We start from the raw sequence: 19351 nt of genomic DNA, 5'->3' as shown, positions 1-19351 counted from the left end.
TTTAAGACCGCATTCTTGGTGGCCATCACGTCCGCAAGAAGGCTAGGCGAGATTCAAGCACTATCGATACAAGAACCCTATCTCCGTATCACCGATGATAGAACCATTCTTAAATTAGATCCAGGTTTTTTGCCTAAAGTAGTATCGGATTTCCACTGTAACCAGGATATAGTCTTACCTTCCTTTTGCAGTAATCCTTCTAATCATAGGGAATCTAACTTCCACTCACTAGATGTAAGACGCTCAGTCTTACAGTATCTCGAAGTGTCGAAAGGTTTCCGTAGATCCAACAACCTATTTGTCTTATTCTCAGGTAAGAATAAGGGTCTAAAAGCCTCTAGGTCCTCCTTAGCTCGGTGGATTAAGGATTCCATTTCCTATGAGTCCCAAGGCCTGCCTTGCCCCTCAAATTTGAGAGCTCACTCTACCCGGGCTATGTCCTCCTCCCAGGCCGAGCGGGCCGGAGCTTCTCTTGAGGATATCTGTAAAGCCGCTACTTGGTCTAACATCCACACCTTTACAAAACACTATAGGTTAGACCTATCTAGTTCAGACTTGTCTTTTGGACGTAAGGTCCTTCAGGCGGTCGTCCCCCCTAAGCTATAATTTTTTATATCTCCTTGTAGCCGTCGTGGTGATGAGGTGGAAAGCCGAAATTAGACTTACCGGTAATTTCGTTTCCACGAGATCACCACGACGGCACATATATTCCCTACCCTTTCTTTAGCCTTACCTGGGAGGTTATGAAGTAATACCCTCTCGACTTATTATTTTGTGTTCTCACCACTTATTTCGGTCTCTGTAATTTTGGACACACTGGTGTTGGTGGTGGTGGGGGGGGGGGGGGGATTTAAACCCTCTCTCTGTTCCTGCCCCTACAGAGGTCAGGGGTCAATCTCCTTGTAGCCGTCTTGGTGATCTCGTGGAAACTGAATTACCGGTAAGTCTAATTCCGGCTTTCTGCATTGATGGTGCCTTTCCAGACATGCAAGCTGCCCATGCCACACGCACTCATGCAACCCCATACAATCAGAGATGCTGGCTTCTGAACTGAGCGTTGATAACAACTTGGGTTGTCCTTGTCCTCTTTGGTCCGGATGACATGGCGTCCCAGATTTCCAAAAAGAACTTCGAATCGTGACTCGTCTGACCACAGAACAGTCTTCCATTTTGCCACACTCCATTTTAAATGATCCCTGGCCCAGTGAAAACGCCTGAGCTTGTGGATCTTGCTTAGAAATGGCTTCTTCTTTGCACTGTAGAGTTTCAGCTGGCAACGGCGGATGGCACGGTGGATTGTGTTCACTGACAATGGTTTCTGGAAGTATTCCTGAGCCCATTCTGTGATTTCCTTTACAGTAGCATTCCTGTTTGTGGTGCAGTGTCGTTTAAGGGCCCGGAGATCACGGGCATCCAGTATGGTTTTACGGCCTTTACGCACAGAGATTGTTCCAGATTCTCTGAATCTTCGGATGATGTTATGCACAGTTGATGATGATAGATGCAAAGTCTTTGCAATTTTTCGCTGGGTAACACCTTTCTGATATTGCTCCACTATCTTTCTGCGCAACATTGTGGGAATTGGTGATCCTCTACCCATCTTGGCTTCTGAGAGACACTGCCACTCTGAGAAGCTCTTTTTATACCCAATCATGTTGCCAATTGACCTAAATAGTGTTAATTGGTCTTCCAGCTCTTCGTTATGCTCAAATTTACTTTTTCCAGCCTCTTATTGCTACTTGTCCCAACTTTTTGGGGATTTGTTGACACCGTGAAAATTGGAATCAACGTATTTTTCCTTTAAAATGATACATTTACTCGGATTAAACGTTTGATCTGTCATCTACGTTCTATTACAAATAAAATATTGACATTTGCCATCTCCACATCATTGCATTCAGTTTTTATTCACAATTTGTTTAGTGTCCCAACTTTTTTGGAATCCGGTTTGTATGTACTTCGTGTTCTCTGCCCCCTACATGTATGTACTCCGTGTTCTCTGCCCCCTACATGTATGTACTCCGTGTTCTCTGCCCCCTACATGTATGTACTGTGTTCTCTGCTCCCTACATGTGTGTACTCCGTGTTCTCTGCCCCATACATGTGTGTACTCCGTGTTCTCTGCCCCATACATGTGTGTACTCTGTGTTCTCTGCCCCATACATGTATGTACTCAGTGTTCTCTGCCCCATACATGTATGTACTCAGTGTTCTCTGCCCTGTACATGTATGGCACACGTCCTTTGGGTGAAGAGGGAAGCCTCCTGGAGCCGCTCGTGGGAAGCACAATGGAGACGTTCCCATGGAGATGGCATCATCCTGATCTTCAGTCAGTTATACCGCGTCTTATACTCCAGTCACATCCAGATCTGTAGTCACAGCACTGTACACATCCTGAGCTGTATTACATGGTGTAATGATCTGTGCAGACACTGAACCAGCAGGGGGCAGCAGAGAGGTCTGTAACCTAAGTGCTAGCAGGAAAGCAGCAGAACTGTGAGTGCAGCTCTGGATGTGACTGGAGGATGATGACTGCACTCCTCCCCCTCTACCTGATTCACTTTTGTTGTGTTCTGTGCCCATGTGACGCTGTCTGTGAAGGCAGCAGAATGCGGACTATTAGATAGAAACATAGAATGTGTCGGCAGATAAGACCCATTTGGCCCATCTAGTCTGCCCAATATACTGAATACTATGGTTAGTCCCTGACCCTATCTTATATGAAGGATGGCCTTATGCCTATCCCATGCATGCTTAAACTCCTCCACTGTAGTTGCAGCTGCCACTTCTGCAGGAAGGCTATTCCATGCATCCACTACTCTCTCAGTGAAGTAATACTTCCTGATATTACTTTTAAACCTTTGCCCCTCTAATTTAAAGCGATGTCCTCTTGTAGCAGTTTTTCTTCTTTTAAATCTTCTCTCCTCTTTTCCCTTGTTGATTCCCTTTATGTATTTAGCAGTTTCTCTCATCTCCCCTCTGTCTCGTCTTTCTTCCAAGCTATACATGTTAAGGTCCTTTAATCTTTCCTGGTAAGTTTTATCCTGCAATCCATGTACTAGTTTAGTAGCTCTTCTCTGAACTCTCTCCAAAGTATCAATATCCTTCTGGAGATATGGTCTCCAGTACTGAGCACAATACTCCAGATGAGGTCTCACTAGTGCTCTGTAGAGCGGCATGAGCGCCTCCCTCTGTCTACTGGTAATGCCTCTCCCTATACACCCCAGCATTCTGCTAGCATCTCCTGCTGCTCTATGACATGGTCTGCCTACCTTTAAGTCTTCTGAAATAATGACCCCTAAATCCCTTTCCTCAGATACTGAGGTTAGGACTGTATCACTGATTTTATATTCTGCTCTTGGGTTTTTACGTCCCAGGTGCATTATCTTGCACTTATCCACATTAAATTGTAACCCTGTTACAAATCTTTGTGTCATCAGCAAAAAGACACACCTTACCATCGAGGCCTTCTGCAATTTCGCTGATAAAGATATTAAACAATATGGGTCCCAGAACAGATCCCTGAGGTACCCCACTGGTAACAAGACCTTGGTCTGAATATACTCCATTGACTACAACCCTCTGCTGTCTGTCCTTCAGCCACTGCCTAATCCATTCAACAATATGGGAGTCTAAGCCCAAAGACTGCAATTTATTGATAAGCCTTCTATGTGGGACAGTATCAAAAGCCTTACAGAAGTCTAGATAAGCGATGTCTACTGCACCTCCTCCATCTATTATTTTAGTCACCCAATCAAAAAAATCAATAAGATTAGTTTGACATGATCTCCCTGAAGTAAACCCATGCTGCTTTTCATCTTTCAATCCATGTGATTTTAGATGTTCCACAATCCTCTCCTTAAGTATGGTTTCCATTAATATCCCCACTATTGATGTCAGGCTTACTGGTCTATAGTTGCCCGATTCCTCTCTACTACCTTTCTTGTGAATGGGCACAACATTTGCTAATTTCCAATCTTCTGGGACGACTCCTGTTGCCAGTGATTGGTTAAATAAATCTGTTAATGGTTTTGCTAGTTCACCGCTGAGCTCTTTTAATAGCTTTGGGTGTATCCCATCAGGCCCCTGTGACTTATTTGTATTAATTTTAGACAGCTGACTTAGAACCTCTTCCTCTGTAAAGACACATGCATCAAAAGATTCATTAGTCTTTTTTCCTAACTGAGGTCCTTCTCCTTCATTTTCCTTTGTAAAAACTGAACAGAAGTATTCATTGAGGCAGTCAGCTAGTTCTTTATCTTCTTCCATATACCTTCCTTCTTTAGGTTTTTAATTTGGTAATTCCTTGTTTTAGTTTCCTTTTTTCATTTATGTATCTGAAGAATGCCTTATCGCCTTTTTCCCCTGACTGAGCTAATTTCTCTTCTGCCTGTGCTTTAGAAGCTCTTATAACTTGTTTGGCCTCTCTCTGCCTAATCTTATAATTTTCTGCTGAGTACCACAGTGGTCTCTTCTAGGGATCGACCGATATTGATTTTTTAGGGCCGATACCGATAATTTGTGAACTTTCAGGCCGATAGCCGTTAATTTATACCGATATTCTGGGAATTTTCATTTTTGAGAAAAAAAAAATTTCCTACGCAAATCTGCTGAAAATTAATATGTTTATTGTTAACGTGTATTTTTATTTTTTTTGTAAATCTTTTTCATTTATACTTGTTGTTTTGTTTTACTAACTTTTAGCCCCCTTAGGGACTAGAACCCTTGTCCCATTGAATAGGAGCTCGCACTGTCCCTGCTGCTCTGTGCTCTGTGCACACAGCAGCATGGAGCTGAACATGGCAGCCAGGGCTTCAGCAGCGTCCTGGCTGCCATGGTAACAATCGGAGCCCCAGGATTAAACTGCTGGGGCTCCGATCGGAGGAGCAGGGGAGAGGGGATCCTGTGGCCACTGCCACCAATGATTAATACTGGGTGGGGGGGCGCACTGCGCCACCAATGTTTTTAATATTGGGATGGGGGTGAGGGGCACACTGCGCCACCAATGATTAATACTGGGGGGCTTGGGGGGGGGGGCGCACTGCACCACCAATGAAGATAAGTCTCTCATTCATTCATATACAGGAGGCGGGAGCTGGCTGCAGAATCACATAGCCGGCTCCCGACCTCTGAGCGGTAGCTGCGATCCGCGGCACCTAAGGGGTTAACTATCGCGGACCGCAGCTACCGTCCATAGAGGTCGGGAGCCGGCTATGTGATTCTGCAGCTCCCGCCTCCTGTATATGAATAAATAAAAGACTTATCTTCATTGGTGCCGCAGCGGCCACAGCCCCTCCCCTCCTCTTATGTTCTCTCCTCTCATTGGCGGCAGTGGCAGCACAGGGGGAGGGAGACACTGCTTCCTTCTCCCCTGTGCTGCGGAGGGAACACAGAGCTCTGAGAGCAGCGCGTTCTGTGTTCCCAATACGTTATCGGTATATCGGCAAAATAGATGCCGATAACGTTCAAAATCCTCAATATCGGCCGATAATATCGGTAAAACCGATAATCGGTCGATCCCTAGTCTCTTCCTTTTTTTGCTTTTACTGACAAGCCTAATGCAATTTTCTGTTGCCTTTAATAGTGCCTCTTTTAAGTCGTCCAATATCTCCTGGACTCCAATGAAACTGTTCCAGTCTGATAGGGACTCGTATACCACTAATCTAATTTTAGAAAAGTCAGTTTTTTCTAAAATCTAAAACTTTTGTTTTTGTGTGGTGTGACTCAGTCACTGTACTTCTAGTAAACCACACTGACTGGTGATCACTAGATCCAAAGCTTTCCCCTACAGTAATATCAGATACCAAATTCCCATTTGTGAATACTAAATCTAAAATGGCCTCCTTCCGGGTTGGCTCCTCAACTACTTGCTGTAGAGATAATCCCAGTAGGGAATTTAGAATATCTGTACTCCTGGCAGAACTAGCTATTTTGGTTTTCCAGTTTACATCTGGAAGATTGAAGTCTCCCATAATGATAACTTCCCCCTTCAATGTCATTTTAGCTATTTCCTCAACTAGTAGATCATCTAATTCTTTGACTTGGCTAGGTGGTCTATATATCACACCTACACGAGTTACCTTATGATTATAAAGCTGCACGGTAACCCAAACTGACTCTAAATTGGTCTCTCTAACTTGTATTAAATTATATTTTATGCTGTCTTTCACATACAGGGCCAACCCTCCCCCCTTCTTGCCTTCTCTGTCTTTCCTGTATAGAGAGAACCCTGGTATTGATATATCCCAGTCATTACTCCCCTTGAACCACGTTTCAGTAACAGCCACTACATCTATATTCTCAGATGCCATTATAGCCTCAAGTTCATTGATCTTATTCCTTAGACTGCGAGCATTTGTAGACAAGACTCTGAGCTTGTCATTTCTTAACCTTTGTGCTACTGGCCTCTTCTGGCAGCAGCCGCCACGTGTGTGAATCCGCTGCTCCAACGATCTGGTGCTGATCTTCAATGACATCTTGTCTTATACTCCACTCACATCCAGAGCTGCATTCACACTTCTGACTTGTGTTACCACAGAGAGGTGCATTGTGGGAGATCACATTAGCGCTGCGCATATCTTCTAATGTGATGGAGGTGCGCCGCGGCGACAGGCAGGACTCTGAAAGCAGCTTTGGTTGTGAATGGAGAACGTGACACAAAGGGATTCACTGCAGACGGACACCCCATGACCCGCCGAGAACCAGTGAGGAGCTTTAATGTAAAAATTGCCATTTTTACAATTTAACCCTTTGCATACTGCCCTAAAGCATTAAATGCTATCCTATACTGGTTGAAAGGTGAGCGAATTTAATGTTATGAAGTTCGTTCACGCTTCATTTGGTGGTAAAAGCAGAATTGCGTTATGGATTCAGTTACCACGGACAATAACGCAATTCTATGACGGAATGTATAATGGATTGCCTTTAGAGGCAGGAGAGGACTTAGAAGTCTATGGGCTGCAAAACTGATCCATCCTGTTTCTGTTATGTAGGGGAGTCCTCTAAAGGCATTCCGTCATAGAATCGCGTTATGGTTCGTGGTAAATGGTCCGTAGAATCCATAGCGCAATTCTGCTTTTACCACCAAACGAAGCGTAAACGAATTTCAAAATATGAAGTTTGCTCATCTCTAGTTCCCTGTAGTGTGAACATCACCCGATCCGACTTACACACTATGCGGTATAAATATAATAATCTACAGAATAAATTATTTCTCTCGATCCTCTGTGCGCCTCTTAAAGGGGCCCTCACACCAACTGCGCTCCACCATATTCCCGTGACCAGACCTGCACAGAACAGATGACGTCACCAGGAAAAAAAAGCCGTGGCTAAAGGCTGCAAGGGCTGCGCTGCCCCTTTAAATGAGGCCGATTGTAGCAAAAGTGTTTGATTCTTCGCTTTTTTTTGCAATAATCGTAAATGCATAATAAATCGTCCAACACAGTGACACGATATATCAGCAGCTGTAGTGACTTTGTAGGGTTAATATCTTGTCTGTCCTTGTGTTTCTATGCGCTTTCTTCTTGAATTAGTTCTGCTCCTGACCAGCAGGTGGTGATATCAGTCCGTCCTGTTGATTCATTGAATATATATATATAATTTTTCTCATCGGTCATTGGGTTAAAATTATTTTCATTTTAAATAGATAGAAAAGTCAAATTTTTAAAAAAATAATTTAGCTCCAGTCCCTCTCCTGGCCAGCAGGTGGTGCTGCAGATCTCTGATTTAGCTCCAGTTCTGTTTCCGGCCAGCAGGTGGTGCTGCAGATCTCTGATTTAGCTCCAGTTCTGGTTCCGGCCAGCAGGTGGTGCTGCAGATCTCTGATTTAGCTCCAGTTCTGTTTCCGGCCAGCAGGTGGCGCTGCTGAACTCTTCCTTCCTTTCCGTCCTCTCAGGGACCATTTCTGGGCAGGACTGGTATCTACACTGTTCAGTTTCCTTATGTGCAAGCGTTTTATCTATGAAAGGAATATATGAACTGATTTATCTGTGCGTCAGATGAAGAAGGAATATCCAGATAAAGCGTGTCCTCCTGGAGCGGTGGGAGGAGTCCATTAATAGTGTGGGCGTAGAAAGCTTCTGCTCCGCTTTTTCCGTAGACTCGTCCATCATTTGAAAAGCCGAACCTCGTCTTTCTGAATGTGCTCGTAACAAGACTGCGGAGGGAAACGAAGTGCAAATGATGCGTCTGCTTCTAAGTTGTCACAGCCCCGCCCCCTGCTAATGACATCACTGTTACGGTGTCTCTTGTGGCAGTGCTCAGGGAGCTTTATTACTTACCTCCACAGCGGTCAGCAGGAAGTCATTTATTCCTCCCCGGTTACTGGGATCCATCAGATCTTGTATAAAGTGGATCTCTGCTCCCAAGTGCTGAATCCTGGAGAAGGGAAAGTCACAGAAATCAGGGCGCGGACTTCTGTCATGTGACCATTCTAAGCCAATCACAACTACTTGGTCTCCTTTCTACGTGGCGCTCTCTGAGTAGATGGCCCGAGACGCCATGTGGCGCCTCTGTGGCACGCCCTGCGGATATCTGATAAACAGGGGTGTAGCTACCCTAGCGGCCGACCGTGCGTCTGCTGTGGGGCCCAGGCGTAGTTGGGATCATCTCCTCTTCTACTGGAGGTGAATACTTGGTCTAAAGGAACATCTTTTAGCAAATGAGGCAGTGGAAAAAAATGGCCCAAGGGTCATTGAAAAGGGTTTAGGCGGTAACCCTTCTGTCCTGTGGGGGGGGTCTGGTTTAATCCTTGCTATGGGGCCCTTACTTCTCTAGGTACACCACTGCTGAGAAGTGTCAGTGTAATGTGGAGTCGGGGCCCCGGAGTGGACAGTATGTGCTAGGGATCGACTGATTATCAGAAGTACCGATCTTATCGGCCGATATTCAGAATTTTGCACATTATCGGTATCGGCATCTAACCTTGCCGATAATGTGTATAAAGCGGATACTAGTGAGCGCTTCCATTATGGAAGCGCGCACTAGTATGCATCGGGTGTCGGGAGCGGGGAAGAAGCGCAGCAAGTGCTTCCGATACTCACCCTCCCTGGTCTTCTTTGATGGGGCCCGCGCTGCACTGTCCTGACCCCGTACAGCGTCAGGACGTAGTGCGCGCACTATGACCTGATGGTGCACACTGTGCAGCACGGGCCAGAGAACACAGGGGAGCGAGACACCGGACCCGGAGATGAAGAGGAGCCGCGGCGCAGGAGGGGTAAGGAGTTTTTTTTTTTTTATTCATCTGAGATCTGATAGGGGTAAATTAAAAAGTCTGATCTGATGTCTGATAGGGGTTAATAAAGGTCTGATCTGAGGTCTGATAGGAGTTAATTAAAGTCTGATCTGAGGTCTGATAGGGGTTAATAATGATCTGATCTGAGGTCTGATAGGGGTTAATAAAGGTCTGATCTGAGGTCTGATAGGGGTTAATAAAGGTCTGATCTGAGGTCCGATAGGGGTTAATGAAGGTCTGATAGGGGTTAATAAAGGTCTGATAGGGGTTAATAATGGTCTGATCTGAGGTCTGATAGGGGTTAATTAAAGTCTGATCTGAGGTCTGATAGGGGTTAATAATGGTCTGATCTGATAGGGGTTAATACTGATCTGAGGTCTGATAGGGGTTAATAAAGGTCTGATCTGAGGTCTGATAGGGGTTAATAATGGTCTGATCTGAGGTCCGATAGGGGTTAATGAAGGTCTGATAGGGGTTAATAAAGGTCTGATAGGGGTTAATAATGGTCTGATCTGAGGTCCGATAGGGGTTAATAAAGGTCTGATCTGAGGTTTGATAGGGGTTAATAATGGTCTGATTTGAGGTCTGATAGGGGTTAATTATAAATTGACTACCAACTAAGATATATTATAATATATAAAACATCAGTATAAATTATTGCCTATCGGCCTGAAAGTTCACAGATTATCGGTATCGACATCGGTCGATCCCTAGTATGTGCGGCTCGTACCCCGCCCGAGACCCCACGTGTCTCCCCTCTATGTGGTGCACCTCTGTGGCACGCCCTGCGGATATCTGATGAAGGTCAGTGTAATGTGGAGCCGGGGCCCCCGGAGCGGACAGTATGTGCGGCTCGTACCCCGCCCGAGACCCCACGTGTCTCCCCTCTATGTGGAGCACCTCTGTGGCACGCCCTGCGGATATCTGATGAAGGTCAGTGTAATGTGGAGCCGGGGCCCCCGGAGAGGACAGTATGTGCGGCTCTTACCCCGCCCGAGACCCCACGTGTCTCCCCTCTATGTGGAGCACCTCTGTGGCACGCCCTGCGGATATCTGATAAATGTCAGTGTAATGTGGAGCCGGGGCCCCGGAGCGGACAGTATGTGCGGCTCGTACCCCGCCCGAGACCCCACGTGTCTCCCTCTATGTGGTGCACCTCTGTGGCACGCCCTGCGGACATCTGATGAAGGTCAGTGTAATGTGGAGCCGGGGCCCCGGAGCGGACAGTATGTGCGGCTCGTACCCCGCCCGAGACACCACGTAGATCAGCAGCGGCAGCAGGTCGTCCATGGGCAGCTTGTAGTCTTTACTCAGCACCTGGGACACCGTCTTCTCGATCTCCTGATACGTCTTCAGGATGATCCCCAGCTTCTCCTTCGGGTCAACCGTCGAGCTGAGAGACAGGAAGAGAGCGTTAGAGTCGCACCTAAAGGAAGGAATCGGGTCCTCTACATCGGGCTCCGTGGTCGGGATGGCGGCTGTTCGTGCGCGACGCCGGGTGCTCCGGCCGATAGTGGTATCTGACCGTCAGAATCCGTCTGTTTTATCATCTACTGCACAGAGTTAATTCAAGGGGGAGAATACTATATTAAAGGGGCGTGCCACAGAAGTGATCCTGCAGGTTACACCCCCGCACCTGTGCGGCCGGGGCGCAGATTCACGATGTCACAGACAGAGTTGGGGGAGTTGTCAGGTCCCTGTCAGTCCATACTGATTCCCCTCCTCCACACAGGATCTGCCGCCTACCCGCAGCGTCTACACCTTGGGACTTACATGATTTTCTGCAGACACTCGATTGCAGACTGGAAACACTTGTGTCTCACGATGGAATATCTCTAGAAACAGAAGAGGAGAACGTTACCTTCAGCAAAGCAGAATCGCTTTATAATCCTGCCTTGCATCATGTGCTATACTCCTGTCACACCCAGAGCTGCAATCACTTCTTATGTGCTTTACGCCAGTCACATCCAGAGCTGCAATCACAGTTCTGCTGTTACATAATGTCTTATACTCCGGTCACGTCCAGAGCTGTATTCACAATTCTGCTATTACATCATGCCTTATATTCCAGTCATATCCACAGCTGTATTCCCTATTATGCTGTAACATCATGTCTTATACTTCAGTCACATCCAAAGCTGCAGTCTATTTTAAAATATATATATATATATTCTCTTGTTGAATCTTATATAACAAAAAAATAACGCTTTGGAAGTGACTAGAGAATCCCAATGTGACACAGATGGGTAAAACAGGTTTGCAGCTTTGGATGTAACTGGAGCATGAGATGCTCGGTCAGCACCTTCCTACTGGGGAGACCACAGGGAGCAGGAGATGGGGAGAAGCCATTACATCAGGTGAATTCGCAGGTCATGTAAAAGTAAGTGACCCCGGAGCCGGTACACTACATCTCACCTTTCTCCTCGGGTAGGGTGTGGGGTGTGCTGGACTCCTGGTCAGCGGCAGAGCCTGGGGTGGGGAGAACCAGGAGGGGGCAATTGTTTTTTCCAATAAGTTTATGAGGCAAATGGCAACGTGCTGGAATCCAAGCGGGGGGCACATGCTGTGATGTCGGGGGCACTCCCATAAACAAGGGGGTGAGTACCAGGGATGCAGCACATGCAGGAGCCTCTGGGGATGGAGGGGTCACCAGTGGGTGATGGGAACGTGCACTGGGGTCCCTTCTATCAGGCACCACAGAGCTAGAGACCGTGGCCGGAGGCGATTGGGGCAAAGAGGAGCCATGGGAACAAGCACTGGAAGAGGGACCCAATGGGGCCACCATCCTCTATGCAGATCTCCCAACTTTCCCAGATCTAGGGGGACAGTTCTGCATTTTTCATGTGGTCTCTGCAGTCCCTGTACCGTACACTGGCACTGTCTACTCCTAGGCATTTAGTGGGATTGGTTTGGGGTTTGATTGGGTTTTGGTGTCTGGTCTGGGGTCTGATTGAGTTTAGGGGTCTGGTCTGGAAGTCTGATTGAGTTTAGGGGTCTGGTCTGGGGGTCTGATTGAGCTTAGGGGTCTGATTGAGTTTAGGGGTCTGGTCTGGGGGTCTGAGCTTAGGGGTCTGGTCTGGGGGTCTGATTGAGCTTAGGGGTCTGGTCTGGGGGTCCAATTGAGTTTAGGGGTCTGATTGAGTTTAGGGGTCTGGTCTGGGGGTCTGATGGAGTTTAGGGGTCAGGTCAGATTGAGCTTAGGGGTCTGGTCTGGGGGTCTGATTGAGTTTAGGGGTCTGGTCTGAGCCTAGGGGTCTGGTCTGGGGGTCCAATTGAGTTTAGGGGTCTGGTCTGGGGGTCTGATTGAGTTTAGGGGTCAGATTGAGCTTAGGGGTCTGGTCTGGGGGTCTGATTGAGTTTAGGCGTCTGGTCTGGGGGTCTGATTGAGTTTAGGCGTCTGGTCTGGGGGTCTGATTGAGTTTAGGCGTCTGGTCTGGGGGTCTGATTGAGTTTAGGGGTCGGGTCTGATTGAGCTTAGGGGTCAGGTCTGGGGGTCTGATTAAGTTTAGGGGGTCGGGTCTGTGGGTCTGATTGAGTTTAGGGGTCTGGTCTGAGCCTAGGGGTCTGGTCTGGGGGTCCAATTGAGTTTAGGGGTCTGATTGAGTTTAGGGGTCTGGTCTGGGGGTCTGATTGAGTTTAGGCGTCTGGTCTGGGGGTCTGATTGAGTTTAGGGGTCTGGTCTGGGGGTCTGATTGAGCTTAGGGGTCTGGTATGGGGGTCTGATTGAGTTTAGGGGTTGGGTATGAGCTTAGGCATCTGGTCTGGGGGTCTGATTGAGTTTAGGCGTCTGGTCTGGGGGTCTGATTGAGTTTAGGGGTCTGGTCTGGGGGTCTGATTGAGTTTAGGGGTCAGACCTAGGGGTCTGGTCTGGGGGTCTGATTGAGTTTAGGCGTCGCGTCTGGTCTGGGGGTCTGATTGAGTTTAGGGGTCTGGTCTGAGCCTAGGGGTCTGGTCTGGGGGTCTGATTGAGTTTAGGCGTCTGGTCTGGGGGTCTGATTGAGCTTAGGGGTCGGGTCTGAATGAGTTTAGGCGTCTGGTCTGGGGGTCTGATTGAGTTTAGGCGTCTGGTCTGGGGGTCTGATTGAGTTTAGGTGTCTGGTCTGGGGGTCTGATTGAGTTTAGGGGTCTGGTCTGGGGGTCTGATTGAGTTTAGGGGTCTGGTCTGGGGGTCTGATTGAGTTTAGGGGGTCTGGTCTGGGGGTCTGATTGAGTTTAGAGGTCGGGTCTGGGGGTCTGATTGAGTTTAGGGGTCGGGTCTGATTGAGCTTAGGGGTCTGGTCTGGGGGTCCGATTGAGTTTAGGGGTCTGGTCTGGGGTCTGATTGAGCTTAGGGGTCGGGGCTGGGGGTCTGATTGAGTTTAGGGGGTCGGGTCTAGGGGTCTGATTGAGCTTAGGTGTCGGGTCTGATTGAGCTTAGGGGTCTGGTCCGGTGGCTGATAATTTTAGGAGTGTGGTCAGGTGTCTGATTCATTGTAGTGGTCTGGCATCTGATTATTTTAGGAATCTAGTTTGGGGTCTAAATAAGATTAGGGTTAGGCTTCGTTCACATCACCGCTAGGCTTTCTGTTATATTTGTAATCCGTTCAATAACGGAAAGTGAATAAATAACGGAAAGCATATTTTCTGTCTTTTTAACAGACTGATGAAACAGATCGGTTTAAAAAAACGGACACAATGCATCCGTTCGCTTTCCGTTATTCGTGGTTTTTAAACGGATCCTTTTTCTTTCTTTTTTTATTTCATTTGAGCATGCTCAGAAAATAAAATGGAACAGAAAACCGGATTGGATAACGGATCACATACAAAGCAATCCGTCACTAATTGACTTTAATGCAAAACAAAACGGATCAGTCACCAATCCGTTATTCTAGACGGGAGCAGAAGTCCTGCATGTAGGATTTTTTTTTTCCGTCTAAAATAACGTGAAGCTGACGGAAAGGATCCAAACGGAGTGTAACCGACACTTTATCACCTCCATAGAAGTGAATGGGACTTACAACGGATCAGTTTATTTGCGTTTTATTGATCCTCTGAACGGATGAATAGAGCAGAAATCCGGACGGTGATGTGAACGAGCCCTAAGGTGTTTTAGGTTCCCTTCAGGAATTGTCCATATCTCCATTTGTGGATCAGGTAGGCTGTTCCGGCCCAGCACTGCCGGACCCTCTACTTCACCGCCGCTGGGGTCCACCAGTACTTCGGCTGATTTGACCAGAAGAAAACCACTGCATGCAGCGTTTTATGTCCAGCTGAAACCCGGCATTTTTTATGGAAATCGGCCCAATCAGTGCTGGACCCCACTACAGACAGTCAATGGGGATCCAGCGGTGAAGGAGGATCCTGCAGACCGCTCTGTGCCGGAACAGCCTGCCGGATCCACATACAGAGATGTGAACGAGGCCTCAGCAAGTCACTGAGGATGGAGAAGTCTATCCCTGCATCCAGTACTGGGGGGCACAACCTTACATCCTTGCTGCAGTTTACAGGGGAAGGTGGAGCCCAAGACTTGTGCAGAGCATCTCAGTAAGTGCCAGAAGCTGCCGTACACCAGAAACCTGTGCACAACCGCCCCACGAACCCCAAAAATTCACACAGTTTGTATCATGCGGCTCAAGATAAAAGTCCAGAGAACATGCACAAGTAGGAGGAGCCTGTGACGCCTTCTCATACCTGATTGGCTGTCAGCTTCACATCCTTCAGGGGCCACAGCTGCCTAAAGGGAAGAACAAACCAAAATTTATAATAGTAACTGAATACAGTCTATTGCCCCCTGTTATCAGCCATTTCAGGGGAGAGGATGACTGTAGGACAGGAGAATACAGTTTATTGCTCCCTGTTATCAGCCATTTCAGGGGAGAGGATGACTGTAGGACAGGAGAATACAGTCTATTGCCCCCTGTTATCAGCCATTTCAGGGGAGAGGGTGACTGTAGGACAGGAGAATACAGTCTATTGCCCCCTGTTATCAGCCATTTCAGAGGAGAGGATGACTGTAGGACAGGAGAATACAGTCTATTGCTCCCTGTTATCAGACATTTCAGAGGAGAGGATGACTGTAGGACAGGAGAATACAGTCTATTGCCCCCTGTTATCAGACATTTCAGAGGAGAGGATGACTGTAGGACAGGAGAATACAGTCTATTGCCCCCCGTTATCAGCCATTTCAGGGGAGAGGATGACTGTAGGACAGGAGAATACAGTCTATTGCCCCCTGTTATCAGCCATTTCAGGGGAGAGGATGACTGTAGGACAGGAGAATACAGTCTATTGCTCCCTGTTATCAGCCATTTCAGGGGAGAGGATGACTGTAGGACAGGAGAATACAGTCTATTGCCCCCTGTTATCAGCCATTTCAGGGGAGAGGATGACTGTAGGACAGGAGAATACAGTCTATTGCCCCCTGTTATCAGCCATTTCAGGGGGAGAGTATGACTGTAGGACAGGAGAATACAGTCTATTGCCCCCTGTTATCAGTCATTTCAGGGGAGAGGATGACTGTAGGACAGGAAAATACAGTCTATTGCTCCTGTTATCAGCCATTTCAGGGGAGAGGATGACTGTAGGACAGGAGAATACAGTCTATTGCCCCCTGTTATCAGCCATTTCAGGGGAGAGGATGACTGTAGGACAGGAGAATACAGTCTATTGCCACCTGTTATCAGCCATTTCAGAGGAGAGGATGACTGTAGGACAGGAGAATACAGTCTATTGCTCCCTGTTATCAGCCATTTCAGGGGGGAGGATGACTGTAGGACAGGAGAATACAGTCTATTGCTCCCTGTTATCAGCCATTTCAGGGGGGAGGATGACTGTAGGACAGGAGAATACAATCTATTGCCCCCTGTTATCAGCCATTTCAGAGGAGAGGATGACTGTAGGACAGGAGAATACAATCTATTGCCCCCTGTTATCAGACATTTCAGGGGAGAGGATGACTGTAGGACAGGAGAATACAGTCTATTGCCTCCTGTTATCAGCCATTTCAGGGGAGAGGATGACTGTAGGACAGAATACAGTCTATTGCTCCCTGTTATCAGCCATTTCAGGGGAGAGGATGACTGTAGGACAGGAGAATACAGTCTATTGCTCCCTGTTATCAGCCATTTCAGTGGAGAGGATGACTGTAGGACAGGAGAATACAGTCTATTGCCCCCTGTTATCAGCCATTTCAGGGGAGAGGATGACTGTAGGACAGGAGAATACAGTCTATTGCCCTCTGTTATCAGCCATTTCAGGGGAGGGGATGACTGTAGGACAGGAGAATACAATCTATTGCTGCCTGTTATCAGCCATTTCAGGGGAGAGGATGACTGTAGGACAGGAGAATACAATCTATTGCCCCCTGTTATCAGCCATTTCAGAGGAGAGGATGACTGTAGGACAGGAGAATACAGTCTATTGCACCCTGTTATCAGCCATTTCAGAGGAGAGGATGACTGTAGGACAGGAGAATACAGTCTATTGCCGCCTGTTATCAGCCATTTCAGGGGAGAGGATGACTGTAGGACAGGAGAATACAGTCTATTGCCCCCTGTTATCAGTCATTTCAGAGGAGAGGATGACTGTAGGACAGGAGAATACAGTCTATTGCTCCCTGTTATCAGCCATTTCAGGGGAGAGGATGACTGTAGGACAGGAGAATACAGTCTATTGCCCCCTGTTATCAGCCATTTCAGGGGAGAGGATGACTGTAGGACAGGAGAATACAGTCTATTGCTCCCTGTTATCAGCCATTTCAGGGGAGAGGATGACTGTAGGACAGGAGAATACAGTCTATTGCCCCCTGTTATCAGCCATTTCAGGGGAGAGGATGACTGTAGGACAGGAGAATACAGTCTATTGCCCCCTGTTATCAGCCATTTCAGGGGAGAGGATGACTGTAGGACAGGAGAATACAGTCTATTGCTCCCTGTTATCAGCCATTTCAGGGGAGAGGATGACTGTAGGACAGGAGAATACAATATATTGCCCCCTGTTATCAGCCATTTCAGGGGAGAGGATGACTGTAGGACAGGAGAATACAGTCTATTGCCCCCTGTTATCAGCCATTTCAGAGGAGAGGATGACTGTAGGACAGGAGAATACAGTCTATTGCCCCCTGTTATCAGCCATTTCAGGGGAGAGGATGACTGTAGAACAGGAGAATACAGTCTATTGCCCCCTGTTATCAGCCATTTCAGCGGAGAGGATGACTGTAGGACAGAAGAATACAGTCTATTGCCCCCTGTTATTAGCCATTTCAGGGGAGAGGATGACTGTAGGACAGGAGAATACAGTCTATTGCCCCCTGTTATCAGCCATTTCAGAGGAGAGGATGACTGTAGGACAGGAGAATACAGTCTATTGCTTCCTGTTAGACATTTCAGGGGAGAGGATGACTGTAGGACAGGAGAATACAGTCTATTGCCCCCTGTTATCAGACATTTCAGGGGAGAGGATGACTGTAGGACAGGAGAATACAATCTATTGCCCCCTGTTATCAGCCATTTCAGAGGAGAGGATGACTGTAGGACAGGAGAATACAATCTATTGCCCCCTGTTATCGGCCATTTCAGGGGAGAGGATGACTGTAGGACAGGAGAATACAGTCTATTGCTCCCTGTTATCAGCCATTTCAGGGGGGAGGATGACTGTAGGACAGGAGAATACAGTCTATTGCTCCCTGTTATCAGCCATTTCAGGGGAGAGGATGACTGTAGGACAGGAGAATACAGTCTATTGCTCCCTGTTATCAGCCATTTCAGGGGAGAGGATGACTGTAGGACAGGAGAATACAGTCTATTGCCCCCTGTTATCAGCCATTTCAGGGGAGAGGATGACTGTAGGACAGGAGAATACAGTCTATTGCTCCATGTTATCAGCCATTTCAGGGGGGAGGATGACTGTAGGACAGGAGAATACAGTCTATTGCCCCCTGTTATCAGCCATTTCAGGGGAGAGGATGACTGTAGGACAGGAGAATACAGTCTATTGCCCCCTGTTATCAGCCATGTCAGGGGAGAGGATGACTGTAGGACAGGAGAATACAGTCTATTGCCCCCTGTTATCAGTCATTTCAGGGGGGGAGGATGACTGTAGGACAGGAGAATACAGTCTATTGCTCCCTGTTATCAGCCATTTCAGGGGGGAGGATGACTGTAGGACAGGAGAATACAGTCTATTGCCCCCTGTTATCAGCCATTTCAGAGGAGAGGATGACTGTAGGACAGGAGAATACAGTCTATTGCCCCCTGTTATCAGCCATTTCAGGGGAGAGGATGACTGTAGGACAGGAGAATACAGTCTATTGCTCCCTGTTATCAGCCATTTCAGGGGAGAGGATGACTGTAGGACAGGAGAATACAGTCTATTGCCCCCTGTTATCAGCCATTTCAGGGGAGAGGATGACTGTAGGACAGGAGAATACAGTCTATTGCTCCCTGTTATCAGCCATTTCAGGGGAGAGGATGACTGTAGGACAGGAGAATACAGTCTATTGCCCCCTGTTATCAGCCATTTCAGGGGAGAGGATGACTGTAGGACAGGAGAATACAGTCTATTGCTCCCTGTTATCAGCCATTTCAGGGGAGAGGATGACTGTAGGACAGGAGAATACAATCTATTGCCCCCTGTTATCAGCCATTTCAGGGGGGAGGATGACTGTAGGACAGGAGAATACAGTCTATTGCCCCCTGTTATCAGCCATTTCAGAGGAGAGGATGACTGTAGGACAGGAGAATACAGTCTATTGCCCCCTGTTATCAGCCATTTCAGGGGAGAGGATGACTGTAGGACAGGAGAATACAGTCTATTGCCCCCTGTTATCAGCCATTTCAGGGGAGAGGATGACTGTAGGACAGGAGAATACAGTCTATTGCCCCCTGTTATCAGCCATTTCAGGGGAGAGGATGACTGTAGGACAGGAGAATACAGTCTATTGCCCCCTGTTATCAGCCATTTCAGGGGAGAGGATGACTGTAGGACAGGAGAATACAGTCTATTGCTCCCTGTTATCAGCCATTTCAGGGGAGAGGATGACTGTAGGACAGGAGAATACAGTCTATTGCCCCCTGTTATCAGCCATTTCAGGGGAGAGGATGACTGTAGGACAGGAGAATACAGTCTATTGCTCCCTGTTAT

At 47.5% G+C, this 19351-nt stretch overlaps 1 protein-coding gene across 2 annotated transcripts in view; it reads right to left on the bottom strand.

Moving 5' to 3' along the window:
- Nucleotides 1-7668: 7668 nt before the first annotated feature.
- Nucleotides 7669-19351, bottom strand: part of ALS2CL (ALS2 C-terminal like) — a 125936-nt gene continuing 114253 nt past the window's right edge. For both annotated transcript variants that reach the window (XM_040431511.1, XM_040431513.1), the window contains 5 exons: nt 14903-14945; nt 11006-11067; nt 10476-10625; nt 8280-8376; nt 7669-8155 (listed from right to left, as the gene is read on the bottom strand). In XM_040431511.1, coding sequence (XP_040287445.1) covers nt 8108-8155; nt 8280-8376; nt 10476-10625; nt 11006-11067; nt 14903-14945 — 400 coding nt within the window. In that variant the 3' untranslated portion in view covers nt 7669-8107. The remainder of the gene's footprint in view (nt 8156-8279; nt 8377-10475; nt 10626-11005; nt 11068-14902; nt 14946-19351) is intronic.

Source organism: Bufo bufo, chromosome 5 (assembly GCF_905171765.1).
Source record: "Bufo bufo chromosome 5, aBufBuf1.1, whole genome shotgun sequence".
Classification (NCBI taxonomy): Eukaryota; Metazoa; Chordata; class Amphibia; order Anura; family Bufonidae; genus Bufo; species Bufo bufo.
This window is presented reverse-complemented; position numbering and strand designations above follow the sequence as displayed.